The 22358-nt window shown below is 30.4% G+C and overlaps 4 protein-coding genes across 27 annotated transcripts in view; 2 read left to right on the top strand and 2 right to left on the bottom strand.

The window, feature by feature from the left end:
• Positions 1-59: 59 nt before the first annotated feature.
• Positions 60-2189, bottom strand: LOC130893456 (60S ribosomal protein L7a). The gene is made up of 6 exons (XM_057799613.1): positions 2042-2189; positions 1666-1780; positions 1460-1609; positions 1176-1396; positions 350-489; positions 60-288 (listed from the first exon to the last, which is right to left on the bottom strand). The coding sequence occupies exons 1-6, from the start codon at positions 2054-2056 to the stop codon at positions 123-125; spliced, it is 807 nt and encodes a 268-aa protein (XP_057655596.1). The 5' UTR covers positions 2057-2189; the 3' UTR covers positions 60-122.
• A 344-nt stretch (positions 2190-2533) lies between these two features.
• Positions 2534-5259, top strand: LOC130893455 (46 kDa FK506-binding nuclear protein). The gene is made up of 7 exons (XM_057799612.1): positions 2534-2728; positions 2920-3116; positions 3176-3368; positions 3426-3631; positions 3934-4215; positions 4524-4696; positions 4871-5259. Exons 1-7 carry the CDS (start codon positions 2719-2721, stop codon positions 4950-4952), a joined length of 1143 nt encoding a protein of 380 aa, XP_057655595.1. The 5' UTR covers positions 2534-2718; the 3' UTR covers positions 4953-5259.
• Positions 5260-6596: 1337 nt separating this feature from the next.
• On the bottom strand, positions 6597-15653 carry LOC130893454 (tropomyosin-1). Of its 2 annotated transcripts, none has more exons than XM_057799610.1 (6): positions 12800-13412; positions 10171-10459; positions 9975-10108; positions 9483-9660; positions 9195-9414; positions 6597-8538 (listed from the first exon to the last, which is right to left on the bottom strand). In XM_057799610.1, the coding sequence occupies exons 2-6, from the start codon at positions 10408-10410 to the stop codon at positions 8444-8446; spliced, it is 867 nt and encodes a 288-aa protein (XP_057655593.1). In that variant the 5' UTR covers positions 10411-10459; positions 12800-13412; the 3' UTR covers positions 6597-8443. The 2 variants fall into 2 exon arrangements, with proteins under 2 accessions (XP_057655593.1, XP_057655594.1); XM_057799611.1 differs by having other exon boundaries at positions 6641-6924; positions 12800-15653.
• Positions 15453-22358, top strand: part of LOC130893453 (tropomyosin-2) — a 43230-nt gene continuing 36324 nt past the window's right edge. For 3 of the 23 annotated variants that reach the window (XM_057799601.1, XM_057799602.1, XM_057799595.1), the window contains exons 1-3: positions 15475-15759; positions 17314-17454; positions 17570-17695. In XM_057799601.1, coding sequence (XP_057655584.1) covers positions 17341-17454; positions 17570-17695 — 240 coding nt within the window. In that variant the 5' untranslated portion in view covers positions 15475-15759; positions 17314-17340. Of the gene's footprint in view, positions 15760-17313; positions 17455-17569; positions 17696-17943; positions 20899-22358 lie in introns of those variants that run through there. The other 20 variants (XM_057799591.1, XM_057799584.1, XM_057799588.1 and 17 more) reach the window with 15 other exon arrangements.

Genomic DNA, 22358 nt, shown 5'->3' with positions numbered 1-22358 from the left:
ACATCTATCGATTTAAATGTATTCTAATTTTTTTGTTGAGCAAAAATGAAAAACAACAAAACTTATGATAAATTTATTTATTACAAAGTTCCACTGTTAAAACAAGGAAATTATTGAATAGCTCAACCTTGTTTTTGAGCCAATTCTTTAGCCTTCGCCTTTTCTATCTTAGTAATACGAGCGGCGGATTTAGAACCCAGTAAACCACCACCCCAGTGCCTCCTGATCTCATCAGCACGATCGTTAAAGTTCGTTTTGATGACTTCAAGAAGTTTGTTAAAGTTGGACCTGAAAAAAAAGATATCATTAAATCATTTAAGATTAGAAACGCAAATAAGTAATAACATACCTATCTCCAGAATCGACTTGAGTTAAAGCAACTGCAGTACAAGTTTTTCTTCTTACTAAAAGTCCAAGTCTAGCTTTACCTTTGACTATACAATATGGTACTCCCATTTTTCTACAAAGAGCTGGTAGGAAAAGTACCAACTAAAATAATGACAAAAATAAAATAGAAAAATCGATATCGAAATGTAAAAAAATTCAAAAAAATCTTCTTGTTTACTTAACTCAGTGTCAATTGTCTTCATTTTCAAATGTAATACGTGATTACTTCTCAGGTGAAGAAATTCTAAAGCATCATTGTTAAAATTTCAAGTTCTAAATAAGTTTTTGATGACATTTATTATGGAACCGATCAATCACAAATGTGCCTACTCAAATTTATTTAAAAAGACAAAAAAGTTATGTAAAATAAAAAATAAACAAGAAGGGTGGAAGAGTAAGACGAAGACTAATGGTAGGTAGACAAAAAGAATGACCAAGAATAACTGAGAAGGAAAATGATATAAAAAGCCACGCCAAATGACTTAAAAATAGCCCTACTGTGGCCGCCTCAAGAGATACTGAGGAACTACTTGTGATGACCAGAAGCAATATCAAACTATTGGTCAGTATTCTGACAGGTAACAACCCCCCGAAATCTTAGTTCAAAGAAATGCTCAAAAAATTCAATTATGGTGCTTCTAAAGATGTCAATAAGACCATACTTATTAAAAGGAAATAATATATTGAAAATTGCTAAATAGACAAACATCTATTTAGAATTATTCTTTCTTATTGGATCATATTAGTTAAATCTGTAATAAGGTCACCTAAAAAATATATAAACTTACCTCAATTGGGTCGACATCGTGTGCAATAACAACCAATTGTGCTTTTTTCTGTTCGATAAGTTTGGTAACGGTATTTGTACCAGCTTTTAAAGTGTTGGGCTTCTTTGAAGGCGCCTCTTCCTTTTTGGCAACCTTTGCTTCAGCTTTGGCCTTCAACCTATTCTTTTTTTGAAGAGCAGTTTCAGGTCTGTATTTTTCCAATACTTTGAACAGTTGTGTAGCTAAAAGAAAAAAAATTGAACGAAATTTTGTTTAAAATTAATAAATAAAAACATTTTCATTACCTGTTTGTTTATCAATAGTTTGAGAAAACTGATTTATTGGAGGTGGTACCTTCAACCTTTTTTGTAGAACGGCCTTTTGCCTTTGAATACGAATGTATTTGGGCCATTTAACGAAACGAGATAAATCTCGTGGAGGTTGGATATCCTGTCCTGAAATAAAGAAAATTAAAAATAGAAAAACTAGTCAATTTAAGATGTAAACATACCAATTCCAAAGTTTCTAGGTCTCTTTTCAAAAAGAGGATTAACTTCTTTCTTTACTTCGACTTTTTTAACTGCTAATGGAGCTGCAGCTACTTTTTTTCCCACTTTCTTCTTGGGCTAAAAATAATAAATTCCTTTAAAAGAAAAAACGATAAAAATAATTAAAAAATATATTTAATATATAAATTTTCAGTAGTTCTATGGTGGTAGAAGATTTTTCATCCAATTACCTCAGATAGCAAATACAGTCATCATATTAATATTTTTTCGATTAAATTATCACCTGGTATACAAGAATCAAAACATTTATTCACTGAACATAAATAGATACGTATAAATAGAAAATACAATATAGGGAACATGATAAAGAATATATACCTTCTTTTGTACCATTTTGGTAGATAAATCCTCCTAGGATTCTTTTAATAATAAAAAATATAATTTTACACCACCGACAACCTCACTTCGACGGAGCTGTCAATGAAAAAAGAACGCAAACGTGTTGACGCAGCTCCAGTTTAACCAACTTTTTGAAAAATGTCAAAATTTCAAATTACCAATCAAATTTAATATAGTCCACAAATATAAAAATATATGTACTTAGTAATTCTACAAATAATAAAATTTATATTATTAAAAATCATTTAAAATTATGTAGTAACTTAGAGTAGATATTCCAAACATATCTGTGAATTATACAACTAATTATTAACTTCTCGAAATACATATTCATACCGAGATTGTGATTCAATAATTTCTAAATATTTCCAACTCCTAAAATGATGAATAACTTTCTATTATATAGAAATGTAAATTATTCTATTTCATTTACTGAAAACCCGAATATTTTATGTTGGTAGTATTAATGAAAGAGTAGTTCTGTGACCGTTCTGTCAACGTATTTAATTTTAACCTATCTGCAATTTCCCACCTTTTTCTTCGCAGTCATTAGTAAAAGTACGTTAGAAAAGTACTTAAATACCGGTTAACGAACAAAAACTATTACTTTATCGAATAATTCTATTTAAATATATTAAAATTATACCAAATTAAAAATGTTTTGGGGTAAGTTATATGGATTGATATTAATTTATTTAATAAACCACGTGTTACATTATAGAGAATTATATTTTTACTTTTAATGTAGATTTAATACATACTTTTTAATCTACATTTAGTGAACTGTTATTAGTAAAAAATATGTATGGTTTAATAAAATTTTAATAACCTTGAAATATGAAAAAAATGTATTGTAGGTTTAATTATGGAGCCGCATAGGCGGTACACACAGGTTGTTAAAAAGCCTTTTCACATCTCGATGGCTTCGTTAGATCTTTCTACGTCTTCTGAGGAACCAGCTCAAATAATGTGCGGTTTTCAAGGCAGAAATTATCTATTATGTACCCTTCGCAAACCAGATATGCTGCAATGTCCTTTAGATCTCAATTTCGAGGTAAATTGTCAATATTATAGACGCAATATTATTTCCTACGTATTTATTATTTCGTTTAGATTGGAGATGAACTTTCTTTGGCTACTAATGGAAAATGTCACATACATCTGACTGGTTACTTAATAGAAACCGGAATAGATGATCTAGAAGAAGAGGAAGACGATGATGAAGAAGTCGAAGAGGAAGAACAAGTCGAGGAAAAACCTACTAAGAAGAAAAGTAAAAGAAACAAAGCAGAGTCAAAGAATGGACGTGAGTTTTAATATTTAATATGTTGAGAAAATAAAACTGAATGCTATGAAATTTTAGCTCCTTCTAAAAAAGTAAAATCTGATAAACAAAAACCAGCAAAATCGGATGAAGATGAAGATAGCGATATTGATGTAAACGCTCTTTTAAGCAATACTTTTGATAGCGATGAAGATGATGAAACTTTCAACAACTCCGACTTGGAAGAAGATGGCGAGGAAGAAGCAGGAGAAGAAGAAGAGGATGAAGAAGACGAAGAAGGAGAGGTATTTTATTTTTTTACTAATTTTGTTATTATTATACAGCATCATTCATAATTCGCGCTATTTATGTTCAATTTAAACATTAGCAAGTTGCTAGGTTAATCGTTCACTTTTCTAGACGTTTATAGAAAATTTGAGTCGGTAGGGATTTTTCCAGAACAGTATTTAGCTCACTGGTAGTACTGTGAAAGGGATGAGATTTCTTATTAGAAAATTATAGGATATAAAAAGTGTGGAAAATTGGAAAAATCTATTTTCAATATCGTCCGAGATGTTTGAGAGTTGATTCTGAATGTAATTTTTAGAATGAATGGGAGGATGAAGCAGGTAGCTCTTTAAGTGAAAGTGAGGATGAGACACCACAACAATCGAAGGCGAATAAGGGAAAAGTTAACGGAACTCCGCAGAAACAAGAACAACAGAAAGATAAGAAAAATAAGAAGAATCAACAACAGCAGCAAGCCAAGCCGGAGAAAAACGCTTCCCCTAAAAAGGAATCTCCTAAAAAAGTTCTCCAAAACGGTCTTATCATTGAAGATTTGAAAGAGGGACAAGGGGCACCTGTGAAATCTGGTAAATTTGTTACTGTAAGTGTTATTTCTTTTTAAATTATTCAGGGCTCAAATTTTTATGACGCTGTTCTTTTTTATTATACTCTTTTTACTTTCCTTCCGCTCAGTTATTCCCACCCTTTTAAAATCTGATGTGACCTTTCCTATCCAATTATTTTCCTTCTTTCATTTATGGTGTCTTGGTAATTCTTTATGTTGTATCATCAACTAAAGAGGAGTATTTAATAAAGTTTTACTATTCAAAATTATTTTGATTAAATTTGTTATACCGATTTTGTTTACTTATTAATTTCCAGTTTTAGTTGTTCTTTCTATATTTGTAGGTATATTACGAGGGAAGACTGAAGAGTAATAATAAAGTTTTCGATTCAACCAAGCAAGGTCAAGGTTTTAGTTTCAGATTAGGTGGCGGAGAAGTGATCAAAGGATGGGATCAAGGTCTTTTAGGAATGAAGATCGGTGGTAAGAGAAGAATAACCTGTCCACCAAATATGGCGTAAGTATTTATTTTTTATTTCGGTTCAATTACCATTTGTACACCTTGAACGGCTAACTAACTAATAATGTGACAGTTTTGTCAAATTAACGGGGTTGAAGTTTTAAATTAATAATATTATTTAACAAATGATTGATTTTAGACTAAAAATGACTTTTTGTTGTTCGTTTATAGATACGGTGCCAAAGGTTCTCCACCAGCCATTCCGGGAAATTCCACTCTGGTATTTGAAGTCGAACTAAAAAAAGTTCGTTGATTTTCCATATACATGTAATCATTTTTTTTTTAATATCCGCATTTCTACAATCATTTTTCGTATGGAAGTTTTTAATCGTTATTGACCCAGTTTTTTTTAATTCGCATTCCCAAATTGTATCCGGTGATTTTTCATTTTATTAAAATAAGTGTACAATTAAAAATTTTTTCTTATAATGTGCACTGGATGGAAAAAAATTGTTTTTTCACTATGTTATATCTAGGTTTTAATGATATAAAATGTATTTGATTAGCTTATGTGTTGAAATAAATCTATTTTGTATTGAATCAATTGCGTTTTTTTTTGTTTTAAACCTAGTTAGAAAATTTTTGAAATCACAGAAAAAATGAAGGGGATCTGAGGTCGGAAAAGGGTAAAAAATTGTTTATCCCGATTTTCGGTAAAACTAAAGGTCCTATGGGGAAACGTCAAACAGAAAAATTGTAGGTAATGAAAAGATCTACAACTTTTGTATTTACACTTTTTTCACATAACCTCAAAATTTATTGCAACGTTTAAACGAAAACATCTTAGTTGGGTCAGGTACTTTTGGAACCGTCCTCGTATATGAAACCTATTGGAAAAAGGGAAAAATATAATAAAAACAAAAGGAAAAATTGATTTACGACAGATATGTGGGCGAAAAGGGGGAAGGGGGTGAGTTTTTAAGGGCAAAAAACGATTTTTCTTGATTTCTGGAAAAACTAAAAGCCCTACAACTTTTATAATTACACTTTTTTCACATAACCTCAAAATTTATTGCAACGTTTAAGCGAAGACATCTTAGTTGGGTCAGGTACTTTTCGAAGCGTCCTCGTATATGAAATCCGTTGGTAAAAGGGGAAAATATAATAAAAACAAAAAGAAATTGATTTACGAGCGATGTGTGGTCGAAAAAGGGAAGGCGGTGAGTTTTTAATGGTAAAAAGCGATTTTTATTGATTTCCGGAAAAACTAAAAGCCCCATGGAGAAACGTCAAATAGCAAAGTAATGAAAAGATCCACAACTTTTGTATTCACATAACCTCAAAATTTATATGTAAAATTGAAATAACAAAATTTTTGGTTTTTCATTTTTATCCTTTATAAAATACATATTTTTCATGAAATATAGTGGAAACTTACCGTTTTATGTCACAAATCTATTTAATTTGAAATATTTATTTCATTTTTATTCAACAAAATATGAAATAAACTTCTATGATTCACTGCCCAACTCAACATATTTACCAATATGATAAATTCATTTATTTTTATCAAATTTATAACTCGTAATGGGGAATGTGATAAAAGTCCCTAACTTTACGAAAATTCGTTCATTTTGCGCAACTGCTTGACGACCACGTGATTTCAGAAATAGTTCTTATTATACGTCATTTTTATTAAATTTAAATCAGATTTTTTTCTTCAAATTTATAGTTATTCATTAATTTATATCTGTGATGCAGGTCTTAAACGGCATCATAAAATATCATTTTCAATGTAACATATCGATTTACAACATTCTCTCCCATCTCTAACTGTCATCTGTCTTCTTTTTTATTTGTTTACGTATTCCCTTCTCAAATATTCTTTGTACCCGATCGTACTAGATTAAACAAGTATTTTTGTGTTTGCAAAACCGAGGTATAAACAAACTCCAAATAAAAATAATAATTTAATCAATAAATAAAACGAAAGCAAACGAATATGATACAATGTATTTTTATTTAAATCAATTGAAGGGCTTAAATAGGACTAGAAATACGATACATCAAAGCTCACAAATTAGTATGTGTAACTTTTCATTCGCAATGTTTCCAAGTACAATATATAAATAAATTAGTATATTATTGTGCGTATGTGACACAGGACACGGTAGAAATTGTCCTGGAAATTGAAGATTTTTCCTAATAACCAGCAAGTTCGGCGAAAGTGGAGTCCATTTCGTCGGCGAGAGATTTGTACCTGTCCTTGTTGATACCAAGTTCGTCTAAAATTTTTGACACAATTATTAGGATTCGAATAAAGGACTAAGAGACGAAAAACGATGTGAATCAATTAATTTTTAAGACAACAAAATTTTTTCCCAATTAAACAAAAAAAGACACAAAAACTTACCCTAAAAGCTGTAAGCAGAAGCACTGGAGGAAAGCTGCGGTTAGTAAAGCTCATAAATATAAATAAAACATAATTTTGTATACAAGGTGATATTCTGGACGTTTCCTAATAGAATAAAGTTTTTTCTGTTATATCTAATTGTTCTGAAATCTTGTTTTACTTAAAACACCCTGTATATTGTTTTTTTAATGAAAAAAATTCTCTCAAAATATAAATTTATATAGAAGGTGATATTTTGCATGATTCCGATTGGACTAAAACATTTTCCATTTTACCAAACCGATCTAGAATCCTCCTACTTATTTTTTTAATTAAAACACCCTATATATGTTATTATCATGTTCAACTTAAAAATTGTTGATTTTATTTGGAGACTGATTTTGATCCTTATACGAAAGCAAATTATGCACCCTAATGGTGAGAAGCATTTTGTGAAGTTATTTTGGTTTTATTGGAATTAGTTTGCGAAAATAATCTTTTTTGAAAAATTTCACAGCTACTGACAAGTATTGCCTTAGTGAATTTAACCAAAGAAGTTGGCAACAGTGATTTATTAGTTTAATATGTCATTTTCGAAATATACTTCAGTGGACTTGTCAAATGTAATATTCAACAATATGGCGTTGACTGTTGACATCATTACTTCCGGCTAGTTCATAGACAAATACGTTTTTTTAGACAACAAATTCAAAGTATTTTCATTTTTCCATTGTCTATTCGTTTAAAATGATTCAAGTTTACATATACAAACAAATTAAAAAACATTTTTAACAAAATAAAGAAATTTTCCTTATTAAACACGCTATCGTTATAACGCCCTGTATATAATGTAGTATTTTTATTATAAAATCAACATATTAAAGCTTCCATCTCAAGCTAACAAAATAAAAATGGGTTTTTACTATAAATTTTGATGGCATTTTAGAAAAAAAAAGATTTCCAAATTAAAATGACTTTGATTAGTTTTGGGATTTGCTTGATTACATTTATTGATGATAAAAAATCTTATTAGAGTATCATGTAATATCGAAAGAATTGATTTTGTAGCAAAAATTAAAAATAGTTTGGACATTTTATAAGTTAAAACATGTAATTAAATCAGGATTAAGGAAAACCATTCCAATAAATCTAAAAAAATATGATTTCATTCTATGGAAGACGAAAAGGTGTTGAAAACTTGATGTAGATATAATACAAGGATGAAATAAATGAATAGATAATCAAAAAATGGATAATTAATAATTTTTAATGTTTTAAAGATAGTGTTTTTACGTTAGCTTGAGATACAAATAAAATTATCATAAATTAGATATTCGAAAAATGTATAGCGTGTTAAAATTATTATAATTTCGTTAGTTTAAAGCTAAAGTATAGTGTTAGTAAGCGGAAGATTATTTCTTTTGGCCTAGCGAAGACATTTCGACAAACGTTTTGTCGATGTCGGTAACAATGCCAAAATATTTGTTCTTTTCCCTGAGTACAAAATCTGAAAAAGCAAAAAAGCGAGTAAAGCTAAAATAGATAAAAGCTAAGCTTGCAAACTATTAGAAAATAACATTTCTCTTAATGATAAATAATCAAATTGACATTTACCCTGACAAAACCAAATATTTTCACTATTTTAAGTATTATTTTAGTCCAGCAAATACTGGTAGGTATAATTCAATTATTTAATAAAAAACATACGATTTCACAGCATATCTGAAAAGTGTTAAGACGTTTTGAAAACTATTATTTTGTCAAGATATTTAAAAATGTCAGCTGTCAGAAAATATCAAAATGTAGGGTACGTTCCAGTTAATATCCTCGTTCGCGACTGCTCATATTTCCTATCTACTAACACAAAAAGGCGTGGTTGTTGTAATCGAAAATTGATACTGGAAAACATTATAAAAAGTAATGTTGAGGTCATATTATTTGATAGACGCGATGTGGGAACGACTACGGAAAAAACAATATTTGTTTTTGACAATAGAACGCATCCCGTATGAAGTATTATTTGTTGCTATCTCTTTTCATTAGTTTATTCGAAAGAACGATAAACAGATATGATTTCATTGCCAATAGAACGTATAAAATTTGTGATTATTATCAATTACGTCAGGGTAAACATCAAGTAAACAATGAAAAATAATATCTTACCTTCAAGTCTGTCAACTTCTTTCTGCAATTTCTTAACGGTCTTCTCTGCGAATTCAGCACGAGCTTCCGCTTCCTTTAGTTTAACAGTGAGACTCTTGAGTTGTTTTTTGAATTCTTCTACTCTTTGGTTGGCCTTTTCTTCGGATACTTCGAGAGATTTGAGAGAATTACCGACTACTTTCAATTCTTCTTCTAATTCCATAATCTTGGCATCTCCACCCTGCGATAAAATTTATTTTTATTAATTATAGTAAATTATGAGGTATGATAATTAATTTTAGAATATACCTTGACACGATCTTCGGCTACTTCGAGTTCGTCTTCAACGAAGGCCAGTTTACGGGATACTTCATCGGATTTGTTATCGGCGTCTTCAGCCAATAGACGGGCTTCTTTCAATTGGTTAGTCAGTTGGTCCATACGTTCTTCATCTTGTTGAGAACGGTTTTCCAGTACCTTGCACATACTGAAATCAAACACAAGGAAAAGTATTTTCACAAAAATGAAAACTATTTCATTCAAATTCGTTATTTTTACTAAATTATTTCATAAAATACGAATGACTCGTTACCTCTCCATGATGAATTTCGAAAATTTTTTTAAATATAAAATATTTTCGATGAACGTCAAAATTTAAAATGACATAAACGTCAAATTGTCAATTGTCAATCGATTATTATTAAATAAAAATAATAATAAATGATTGGTGTATAGAATATATGCAGGAAGTCACTAATTTCACGTGAAATAATCTACGAGGTGATTAGTTAAAATACCAACCGTGAACTTTCATCGGCAGCTTGAGAAGCTTCCGCCAATTTAGTGGTAGCCGTGGCCAAACGTTCCTCGGACCGTTCCAAATCCTCTTCGATGAGTTGTACTTTACGATTGAGGGCAGCTACTTCAGATTCGGCCTATAACATCAAAAAAAAATATTTCGATTTTTCAAACTAATATTTTAATTAAATATACTCACTTGAGTTAATTGTTTCTCCTTGTTTTCCAGATCTTGATTGGCGTCTTCGAGACTTTGTTTGCTCGTTAAAAGATCGTTCTCGACTTGGGCGAGTTTTTTTTGGAGATCGCGTACTTCCTCATTGATTTTTTCTGCGCGTGCGTTAGCATCCTTGTACTGACCCTCCATCGCATCGGCCTTATCGGCCGCATTGTCTTTTTCAAGCTTCATCGCTTGCATTTTCTTTTTGATCGCGTCCATGGTGGCGCTGGTTCTTTTCTCGCTGATTCAATCGAAAAACAAAGGGCCTCTACAAAATAGATAAAAAACTCAACTGTTTATCGATATCAGATCTATTATTTCCAATTATTTTGTGGATAGAATGTTTTGAAGAACCGTTATTTTAGAACTGAAATAAGTTTCAGTAAAAGTTCCCACCTCTATACAATTATACATATATATTAAAAGTTTTAACATTAAACTTCTTTTATTATTAGATTTTTTTATGAAAAAAATTAAAAGTTTATTATTTTGGATAAGTTACTTGATACAGATTATACCACTTATTTCCGTAAAATATCTACCTCCCACTGTAAATTATTTTGTTTACTGAAAAAATATTGAAATGTTGCAGTTTTTTTGGAACTGACATAGGTGTGAGTGAGAAGTTCCACCTCTATATAATTCCACATAATATATTTGTTGTTTAAATATTCTATTTTCTCTGAAACGTAAAGTTTATTATTTTTAAAACATTTTACTATGAGTTCATTATAATTGATTACATGATTAATTTTCATCAAATATTCACCTTTACTATTGTTTCATTTATACAAAACACGCACGAAAATATTAGTATTGTGAAAAAGTGTGATAACCCCACCTCTATAAGATGTCTACCATTTTGAATAAAACCATAACCAACTGCATGTCTTAGCTTGATTCGGTTAAACTCTAAAGAACGCATCATCATTTTGATGTACTTTGAATTAGTTTTAAAATGCTAACCACCTTAGAGAATCATTGTTACGAAAGTTTAACTGCTAATCAAAATAATTGTAGCCGAATTAAGTAAAAAATACGTGCATTTAGTAATGATCCAATTCAAATGTCAATCCCCATGATAGAATACTGATGTATTTAAGACTGTTATTTTGGAACTGACATTGTTGTAAGTAGGAGTTCGTCTCTCTACACTATTCCACGTAAATCAGCTGTTTTAAAATTATTTTTATTTTTGGATTTGTTTAGGAAAAAACTAGAACGTAACGCTGAAATGATATAATAGAATTTTGTTAGAATTTGATTTAACGTTGTGCTAATTTTAAAATCGGGATTGAGTAAACGTAGAAATTTCCGTAAATACTTTTTGTGTCCAATTCAAAAATATATCTTATTTCTACGGTATTTTGCACACGGCACGCTTTTCGAAATATATAATTTGATATACTAAAATTAAAAATTGATGGTAAATCTATTGTTGTATACATATTTTCACTATTAGATATATTTTCTTAGGAGGTAAAATTAAATATACGATTAATGAGGAAAATAAAGCTCATTTTGTGTGGCAGAAAGTTGTAGATTAAAATTATAATATAAACAAACCAAAAATAGTTTTAGTGACGCAAAAAAAAAACATCCTGGCCTGAATTTTATAATATCTTACATGTTTTAAATGACGTGGTATTAAAAATAGACAGTGGCTCAAAATATAATCGCAAAAAGCTATTTAAGAATTATGTAAATTAGATTCAATCAGTATAAAATTTAATAATACATTTAGATTTAGAAATACGGCTCTAAATAATATTCTAGTATCTGATAGTAACAAAGTGAAACGAATAGATAGACATTAGTAGATTTGTTAGCTGTTACTGGCTCCGCCCCTTTCTCTATCTTTCTCTCTCTCTCTCACTCTTTCAGTACCTTTAACTTTCTCACACAGTACGATCGTGATTCAAGATTTAGATCCGATCGTTCATAGTAAAGCAAAATCGATGCCAAAAAAATTAGTTAAAAGTATACAGGTGAATCTAATAAAAGTACGTTAATTAAAATTATTTCTTTTCGAGATATTTCCACATTGATGTCCGAAACGAGTGGTGAATATAGAAATAAATATTTTTCAAATATGCAAAGTGATTTAAAATAAAATATATTTGTGACTATTACGACATAATTTGACGATTGGAACGCCGCTGAATCTTTGGTTTGGTTTTTTTTATAAAACGAATGCGATGCAGTATAAAAAAGAATATGAAATACAAAATTATCTGGGCCCGAATTTGTTAATTGAGCTGACTCCCACTTTCAAGTCATACGACACCGAACACATAATAAAATTTAAAAATAGCACGACCAATCAAAAGTGAGGTTAGACAGGTGGTAAAAAATGACATTTTTATAAAAACGTATTTTTATGTGAAAATATCGTAAAAATGGACGTGGCATAAGTACTCACCATTTTGTTTATTTTTTATTGGTTTGATTATAAAATAAAAATCGATTTTAACGGTATTTTCACTTATTTTTTAAGCTAGTCACAATTTCACTCCAAAATATCGCACGAAATAACAAAATTTCCATTTTATTTTTCGTAATATAAAAGAAAAAGCACTCGGCATTGAAAAAAATTCACTTCACCTACCTGTGCCTGAGGACGACCGGAGGTTGACGCTGTCCTAAAAGCTACAAGCGTCCCGACGCTCGAAAAAGCATCGCTGCCACTTCTACCTACTCCTATCCCATCGTTCCCCTATCCCCCACCAAAATTACTCAAGTCTACATCGAACAGTGAACCTCAAAATGTTCTCTAATCATATTCATTCGATTTCAATTCACTTTTATATTCACTATATTAATCTGATTCATTCATTCGTTCAAATATGGGCAGTTTTTATTAAGATCAATATACCTGTTAACCAATAATTTAACTCATCGATCGCTTCTTCTCAACAGAAAAACGTTAAACTCGCAATTTATTTTTTATCTATGGTAATAAGAGTGTCAAACCATGACTCATCGATTCGATGTTTTGACTGTTCAAAAACGTTTTTATTTGAAGTGCTTCATCACCAAAAGTCGAAGAGAGTTGATCGGCTGTTGATTTAATTCACGTCGAAAGTAATAGAAAATATTAATTCTAGTTTTAATTATCTGTATACAACTCAAACAGTACTTGTACGATAAAACGTTCTGAGTGCATGGCAATGTCAGATTTCAACTATACAGGGTTGCCATATCTCGAAACTTGAAGTATTAAGTTGTTAAATTAAAAGATAATATGGATCCAGAGTAGAAGGGAATTTAATTAATTCCCGTTTTCTTCTTGTTATAAATAAATGTGAGACGATAATGGTTTTATAAAAAGTTCGAAATAGAAGCCTAGTGCGTTCGATAAACGTAGTTTCTGGTTTATTTTATTGTATTCAGTAAAAAAACCAGCTCACCATGACCTTAGAAATAAATGAACTACATACCATAATAAGAATATTATTTAAAAAGTTATATATACGACGTTTGATCGAAAAATAGTACAAAAAAATTATAGGTTAGTTAGTTAGGAAGCTTGGTATTTATATTCAAGAAAATGTTGGAAGGGTCATTCAATTCAACGGCCTCAAACCAAATTAAATATCAAACACAACGTCAGTCCACTTGGACTCTGTTTACCAATGAAAACATCGAACCGTAAAGCTGCACGTACACAATTTCTTCGAAATATTCCTGTCAGACAGTCTGGGATAAGCAGTGGCGTGGCTTAGTGAGATTTATTTATTTAGCAGCTCCTTAAGACCGTAAAAAAGGCACAACAAACAAAGAATTGGTTACCGTTATTGAAAGTCTTTATGGTTTTTGCTTTGAAATTTCGTTTTCCAGAAAATGGGGTACAAAAAGGGATCAATTCGCGTCTGGTACCCTGTTTAAACCAAACGCCCCAACAGGCAGGTACATTTTACTCGACTATTTACATTTTAAAATGTATTATAATAACGGCTGTACAATTTCAAAGTTTCAAAGTTTTTTTTTTAATGTTTTACAAGAGTAGGCAGGCGGTGATGGTTCCAGAAGCGGCCGCTAGATCTCTCGCGGCAATAGGCCGCCATTTTCTGTCACTTCCAGCTGTGAGTGAAATGGCGACTGTGAAGCCACCAAATTTGAAAAAAAATTTCTTGATTTATGACAAATTTTTGATTTTGATCACCCTGTATCTCAGTTCGTATTCCTGTATCAAAATGAATCATTTAATGCATCTAAATGATCATGATTTTAGGATAAAAGATAAAATTTGACGTTTCGACTTTTTTTAAGTCTTCCGCCATCTTGAAAAAAGGGTTAAATTCAGTTTTTTCATCATAACTCGGTTCCCCGTTGAGATACAAAAATTTTCATTCCATACTTTTTTGTTGCTCTTTGTACGATCTACAATTAAGGTCTAATACATTTTTCACGTACCTATCATAGTTATCGAGATATCGTTAAAAAAATCCGTAAATCTGGGGAGAAAAAATTATTTTTCGCTATTTCCTTTTTTCTCGTGGAATATATCAAAAAATGTCTTATACAAAACTTGTAGAGCGTGTTCAGACCTACAAATTCGTTTTTTCATTTTTTATTTTCGAGAAAAATTACGACCTCTAGCGCGTCGCAAAGTCAGCAAGACTGTGCCCGGATTTGATTTAACTCGCGCACGTCAAAATGGATGAATGGTTGTTCAGGGAATTATTGCAATAAAAAATAAATTAATAAACTAGCCAAATTATAAATCAAACACACGAAATTTATTGATCAAATAATTTTGATGCAGCATGTTGTCGATCGAATATATAAACACCCTGATACGGCACTGATATTGTTTATGGTATTTTCAATCAGATATAATAAAATGGAAACCGTAAAAAGCGAAAGTATATATGGCATTGTACAAGATGTTCGATGCCGTTGTGTCCCACTAACCTAAACAAAACAGGCAAATGTGCGCTAATTATCGAATATTCTCGACCCCACGTTGATAAAAAGTCTTTTAAAGAAGAATTTAGATACTTATCAAGACGAAACGTTTGATATAAAGTATAACACGACGTGGTTTTCGGTTGTTTTATGACACATTTGTTTTTTTTTACTATATATGGTATAAATTGAACGACATTCAAGGTCGTTGCGAATGACTCCTTATTTATTGAATAATCACGATTTGTTTGTACACATTTTCAATTGAAAGTTGTGGTTGATGACCGTCATTCAAGGCTGCGTTTCATACCACGAAAATTCCCAATCTAAAAAGTAAAGATAAATGTCCGGAACAATTAGTTGTTAGAATTTAAAACATTTTTAGAATCGCTCTAAGCTACCGCAAATTTTCTTCGGTATCCGCATTTAGCATCATCAAGAGGGTGGGTAGTATCTTCTCCGCGACGGCCGTCGTCGTCGTCGGTCTATTCTTGGAGGTAGTGGGGACGCACGGCCACGATAAGCGCCCGGTAAGGAGCCAAACGTAAACTGATAGCACCTCCGTGGTTCGTAAGTCATAACGTTCGACTTTAGTCGCTCCGAGACCGTGTCCAGTGTCAACGGGTAACTCGTACTTTGGGGTTTTTTTGAATATCGGTAAGTGAATTTCTAAAATTCAAAATATTTCATTCGAAACTATATAATAAAATCATCAAGACAATATGGCGTCCGGGACTTTTAGGTTAAATCTTAAATAACTTGGGATCAAAAAATTTGTTACTCGTATCATTAAAAACAAATTTTTTAAGTACTCTCTTTTTATATTTCGTTCTATTTTTAAAAAAATCTTAGTACCAATTCATAGAATAAAGATTAAACAGTCATCTAACCATGATCATGGAACAGGATATCAGAAACGTGAAGGTATAAAATAATTTCTTACTTATTCTATTGTCGTTTCGTTTAGCAAAGATTAACTTTAATAATCAAAAAATTGATAAAGCGAACCCAACAACCACTTTTCAGTATACAGAAGATATAAAAAAGAATTCCCCTCGAGTTTAGAAGAAATTTAATGAAATTGGTTTTAAAAAAATATTGTAATTAATAGAGTAATCGATGACGTATGTGTGTATGTATAAGTTTATAAATAATGCTACGCCCTGAAGTATCAGGCGCATAGTTTATACGATTGTTCACTCGAAACATATACCTGTCATACAGGCTAAAGTTGATGAAACATTAACAAAAAATGTTCGCAGAATATTCAAAATCTATAAATTACTCATTTTAGTTAACATATTTACCATATTTCTTTTTATAAGAACGTCAATACTTCTGACACATGACACATTCATAAAAGAATTAAATATATATCGTAATAAAAAAAGAAATCTAAAGCTACGTTCACACGTTTGGTAAGCATCCACAAACATAAGGTTGTAAACTTGTTATTTACTTGATTACGTTATGGTTTTAACTTTTTACTTTCTTTGTTTATGATTATATTTTGTATGAAAATATGTCTAACCAAACTTCATGGTCCGCGTCCGCCATTTTGTCTAATGCACTAACAAGCGTCTTAATAAATATTTTTTATTTGTAGGTTAGGTTAGAAATCACGTGATAATTTTTTATCTCCATTGAAAAACTATAAATAATATATAGGAGTTGGTATTTTTGATCCGCCCCTGGATAATTTTTAGATCAAATATATTATGCATTAGAATTTTTTTTGTATAAACATTGTAAAACCCCAAACCGATTAGTAACAATAACCTCGAATGAAATTTCCACTTTTTCCATTAATTGTACCAGATACATGATTTTTCACTGGGCTCGCCTCTAATTTATTAATACAAACACGTTTTGCGTGCCAAACACGATCTTATTTTAAATAAAACTAAACCACTTTTAGAATTATAATGTATTGAACTAAATACAAAATTTAATGGTTACAGAAAAAGAAAATTGTGATTCGAATAAATTGAATAAAAATAATATGTTTCATATACGGTTCAGCAACGGGACTAAAAATAGGCCAGTATCAAACTAATTATAACGTGCTTACGAAAAGAAATTATTCAATATTAAAGGAAGATAATTAAAATATGAATGAAATAGACAGACATTAAACGAGATTATGTTATAATATATATTATTCATTAACAATAAATACACAAAAAAGTAAAAGTAAATTATTTGTTGCAGTACGCGCGAAACTAATATTCATCCAACATGGACGCGATCAAGAAGAAGATGCAAGCGATGAAGCTTGAAAAAGATAACGCGTTAGACCGCGCCGCCCACAACGAACAACTTGCCAAAGATGCCAATCTACGTGCCGAAAAGGTAAATTTGATCTACAACAAATTTATTTCCGATAACATTCTAACCATTTCCGCCATATTTATAGGTTATGTATTATTCATATTAAACAATTGGGGTATTTTTCATATTTTTACAGGCCGAAGAAGAAGCTCGTTCTCTTCAAAAGAAAATCCAGACTATTGAGAATGACCTCGACCAAACACAAGAACAACTCACTCAAGTTAATGGAAAACTTGAGGAAAAAGAAAAGGCCCTCCAGAACGTAAGTACCTATAAATATTGATAATATTCGTAAATATACTTTTTCATACTTTTTTTTTAATCACCTTGTAGCATTTAAATTAAAACATTCTTCTAGGTCCTATATATATATATATATAAAATTAGTCCAATCTCGCACATTAATTAACTGACAATAATTATACGATGAATGGTAATTTATTTTTAAACACGTTTACAATGCGCATGTCTAATGAATTAGCTTAGAAAAAGTTATTTTTGTCATTAGACAGTGTAGAAACCGGACGTGAACCATACATTATAATTATATTTTAATGTACATAATTTATAGAAATTAAATTTATTTCGTATTATATATAATCAACATTTAGTGTAATGTACGTAGAAAAAAGATATTATGGTTACAAAGTTTACTACTAAAATAAATTACGCGTGTTTTCTGTAAATCTATTAATACACCAAGAACTCGATCGCACTCCAAATATGGGTCGATGAATAATCCTATCTCTACTTGTCCCGTGACGTAATACACTCGTTATCGACATCTGGTATATTATATGAGTAAAACAAAAATGTAATTATAATAAAACTTTCTTTTCGAAATGCATTTTAAAATCTAAAACAAGAATTCATTTTTCCGTATTGTGTATTGCCTATATATTAGTGACGATAAAATCTGAAATTTTGCCAACCACGTATTACATTTTCGAGGCGTGCCAGACAATACACATTCTTGACGCAGTCCGTAGGTGTTGTTCGTGATGACAATCAAATGATTATTAATACCCAATAAATAGTGCAAGAAATCAGTATTTTAATGGATTAATCGTGCATTGGATCAAATATGGCGGTCCTCGTATATTTTCGATGTACTACGGCGCGTGTAGTTCTATAGCACGACACGATATCAGCGCCAGTAAGTCCAATATGGTGGAAATGATTGGCACGCGTTAAGTGACGTCTGATAAAAAATGTCAACAACAAGGGGGGCGGGTAGCGCTAGAAAAAGGGGACATCAACACCACCCCAGAAACGAAGGTACCAGAAGAAGATTAGCCCTAGAAGTGTCGCCTAGTAAACCGTTAAGTGAATACAGTATAGCTAACGAAGTGACAACGCAAAACTCGACAATAACAAATGAAACTGTGATAGATCATAGTGCCTTCCCCGAAAATAGTTCTATTAATAATACTGTCAGTCCGATACAAAGTCAAAACAAAAATACCGCTAATAATTGTGATATAGAAGTGATAGATTTAACAAAATGTGATGATGATATTGATACTAAAGATAATAAAGTAGTACCGAGCATATCTACCGACAGCTTAGATAAATGTACGAAAAGTGTCAAAGAAGATCGAAACAGTAAAATTCGTAAGCAACGAAAATCCAAACAGATTAAAAATGAAACCAAATGTGAAACTGAAGAAACACAAGATATGTCTCTTGTTCTCAGACCAGAAGCAGAAGGTTCAAGTCAAAGCGATATAGAAAGCGAACAGGGTAGTGTAGACCCTGAATTAGAAGAATTATCGAAGCTCCGCTGTACGTCTGAAATGACTGAAGTGGTAGCTGAAAGAGAGAAACGTCGTAGGAGATGTGCTGATTATCCAGGACTTGCTTTCGCTAGTTCCATATTCAGTTCTGATACTCTAATGAAATTTTCAATTATTAGAAACGAACTGCATAATATTATGAATTCACAACTGAAACGTGTAAGTACAACTTGAATATCTCTCATTTTAATTATATTTAACCTAGCTATCAAGTCATTCGATTCGAATTCATTTATATAATGAGGTTTGAAAAACATTCATTTATTTTTGTGAAAATACTCATTGTAATTATTGTATTTTGATAGATAACGAAGGTAGATGTTTGCATTATTTGTCAACAACAGCTATTTTTAGATTTTGAAACGGTTTTTGTAAACATATTTGAATATATAATGCAGAAAATATAACAAACGAATTTGATTAAGTTTCTTTCAAAAAATTATTTCATTAATGTGTTAATAATAATAATACAATCAACGAAAAAATGATATAAATATCGAGATAGTTGTTTACGCAAACAAAAATGAGAAAAAGTTGGGTTAGGAAAGTCAACTAGACCGATTTTTATGATCCAACCTTAAAATTAAAATGTTTTGTTACTAATAAAAATATTACACTAAGAACCAATGCCTAAACGAGTCTTTTTTTTACGAAATTCAACCAATTATCGTATATTTACAATTATTTTTTTTTAATTAAATACTGTTCATAAATCTCATCGTGTTCCAAATAATATCTACGTTAATTATTCAATTCATAATTGATATGAAGAATACGTGTCTAATTCATTTTTTTTTGTCACCCGATATAAATAACGATGACGACACGTTAGTTCTGACGTGACAAGTAAGTTTTAACATACTTAAAGTTCGGTTATAAACGAGCGGAATAATTTAAATATGTGTTATAAAGAGAACATCGAACATGATATATTCTCACAACGGAATGTCGCATTGTCTCCTATTGTTAACATTTTACTACAAATTTTACAAACCCGATTAAACGATTGAATGGCTGCCGTGCCTCAATTCGAATTCGGTACGGCGTTGTCATATCCATTAAAATATCTAATTATTTTTTCATAAAAATTATAACGTGATAATAACTTTTATATAACACGGAAAGTGTAAACTATTTTATCAAGATAGATATCGTAATTATTTATTTTGATTTGATTAAATCAAAAGGTAAAATACATTTTTTTTATTATTTATTATTACGGAACGTGATTATATACATATATCATTAGTAAATACACTTAGTAATAAATCGTTTTATGTTAAACGATCGATAATTTCAAAAAAATAAGCACAGGTGTAGCGATTTTGATTAGACATTTCTTGGTACATATTTTATATTTACTAAATATGGCATCGGCGCTTTTATGGTATATCTAGCAGGTGTCAGAGGCGCACGCGTGTCAGCCATTTTTCCCGGTGACTCGCCCAGTTGACTCAGGCGAACCGTACTAGAGTAGTTCGTATTCGGTTTTTTCGTGAAGTGCCTGACTTTTTCATTAAAAAAAATGACTACCAATATCCAACAAGGTTCCCTTTTGGACGTGCTCAAGAAAAAAATGAGGCAGACGAAAGAGGAAATGGAAAGATACAAAGATGAATGTGAGGAATTTAACAAGAGACTCCAAGTTGAAATTATGAGACGAGAAGAGGTAGGCTGTCGTTTGTGCATTTTGAAACGTGTTTTTTCGACTAGTTTTACTATTATTTATTATAAAATTATACAGTTTTACGTTTCTCTTTATAATATTTATACATTAAAATATAAGTTATCGTATGTATTTCGCGTATATAAGGGATGTAGTAGGACATTGGCCCTTATATCGATTTGAAGGTGAATTGAATCATCAATTTTATCTTGAAAGATAAATTCAGTTTTCTTATTTGCATCGATAACGTATTATGAGAGATTTATAAGCAGTATTTACCGTTATGGCAACGAAAGATTCATAATCTCGGTAAACTAGTAATTCATTCCAAAATTGTTTAGATACTAATATTGTTATTTCTAATATTTTGATTTCAATGCACAAATAACTTGTAACTATAAACAATAAAAAAATATGAACGTAGAATAGAAGGTGACGATACGAATTGTTTTCTATTTAGAAAGTTATGAAGAAACAGTCATGTTTTCTACATAATATTACATTATTCAGAATGACACATTTTTAATAAATTAGTCATTTTTTTTGTAAATTTTCAACTCGTTTGTGTTTAAGTGGAAATATTTCAGAATTCAGTCGACGTTTAATTCGTTGCTTGCAAAATATTTATTTTTTGGAAAAGGAAATGACGACATATGTTTATTTGTATATTTCGAGGATGGCCGCATATTGTTATTTATTTTATTAAAATAAATAGTGACATATGTACAGTAAATTATAACATTTGCAATGTTGCCAAATAAATTACAAGTTTAATAAAATCATTACCATATATAGTTGATAAATACTAATAACTAGTTAAAGTCTTTTATAGATATATACATTTAATTTAAAATATTTTGTCGGAATCGATTTTTTTTTTAATGGAATACGTTCCAGAAACATAATTTGATATGTATTGATTCAACCTTGTCAATCAGTGAATTTCAATCGATGATATTATGAATTTGTTTATATAGTACTTAATTTCAAGTACTTTAGTTTCAATTTATTTCGCAATAGATCGTATTTGATAGGGGCACTGGATTTTATAAATATTGTTAGTAGGAATTTTATCAAAGTGAGCCTAATCTTGGATTTTTTTTGTTTTAAACTAATTTTAGATTGGAAGAGATGTTAAATCATATCAAAAGGTCAAAGAAATTAAATAAATCTTCGAATACTTTATTTCATATTTAATAATGATGAAATTCCAATAATATTTTTTGTTTTCGATTAAATTTTAAATGGTATATTCATAAATCTTGAGTTACGGATTGAGTTCTACATTTTCTCCCACTTTTTTTCTATTATTATTGACTATATTTTCTGTACCAAATTATTTTACAAATATTTACTATAAATAGGCCCGCATTAACAATATTATTATGTAACTATATAATTTTTTCTATTCGTTAAGAACGGAAGGAAGTGAGGTTGATTAACCCATTATAAACAAAACCGCT

This window comes from Diorhabda carinulata, chromosome 4, assembly GCF_026250575.1.
Source record: "Diorhabda carinulata isolate Delta chromosome 4, icDioCari1.1, whole genome shotgun sequence".
In the NCBI taxonomy this organism is placed as follows: Eukaryota; Metazoa; Arthropoda; class Insecta; order Coleoptera; family Chrysomelidae; genus Diorhabda; species Diorhabda carinulata.
The sequence above is the reverse complement of the archived record's forward strand: the minus strand, read 5'-3'. Positions and strand labels throughout refer to the sequence as shown.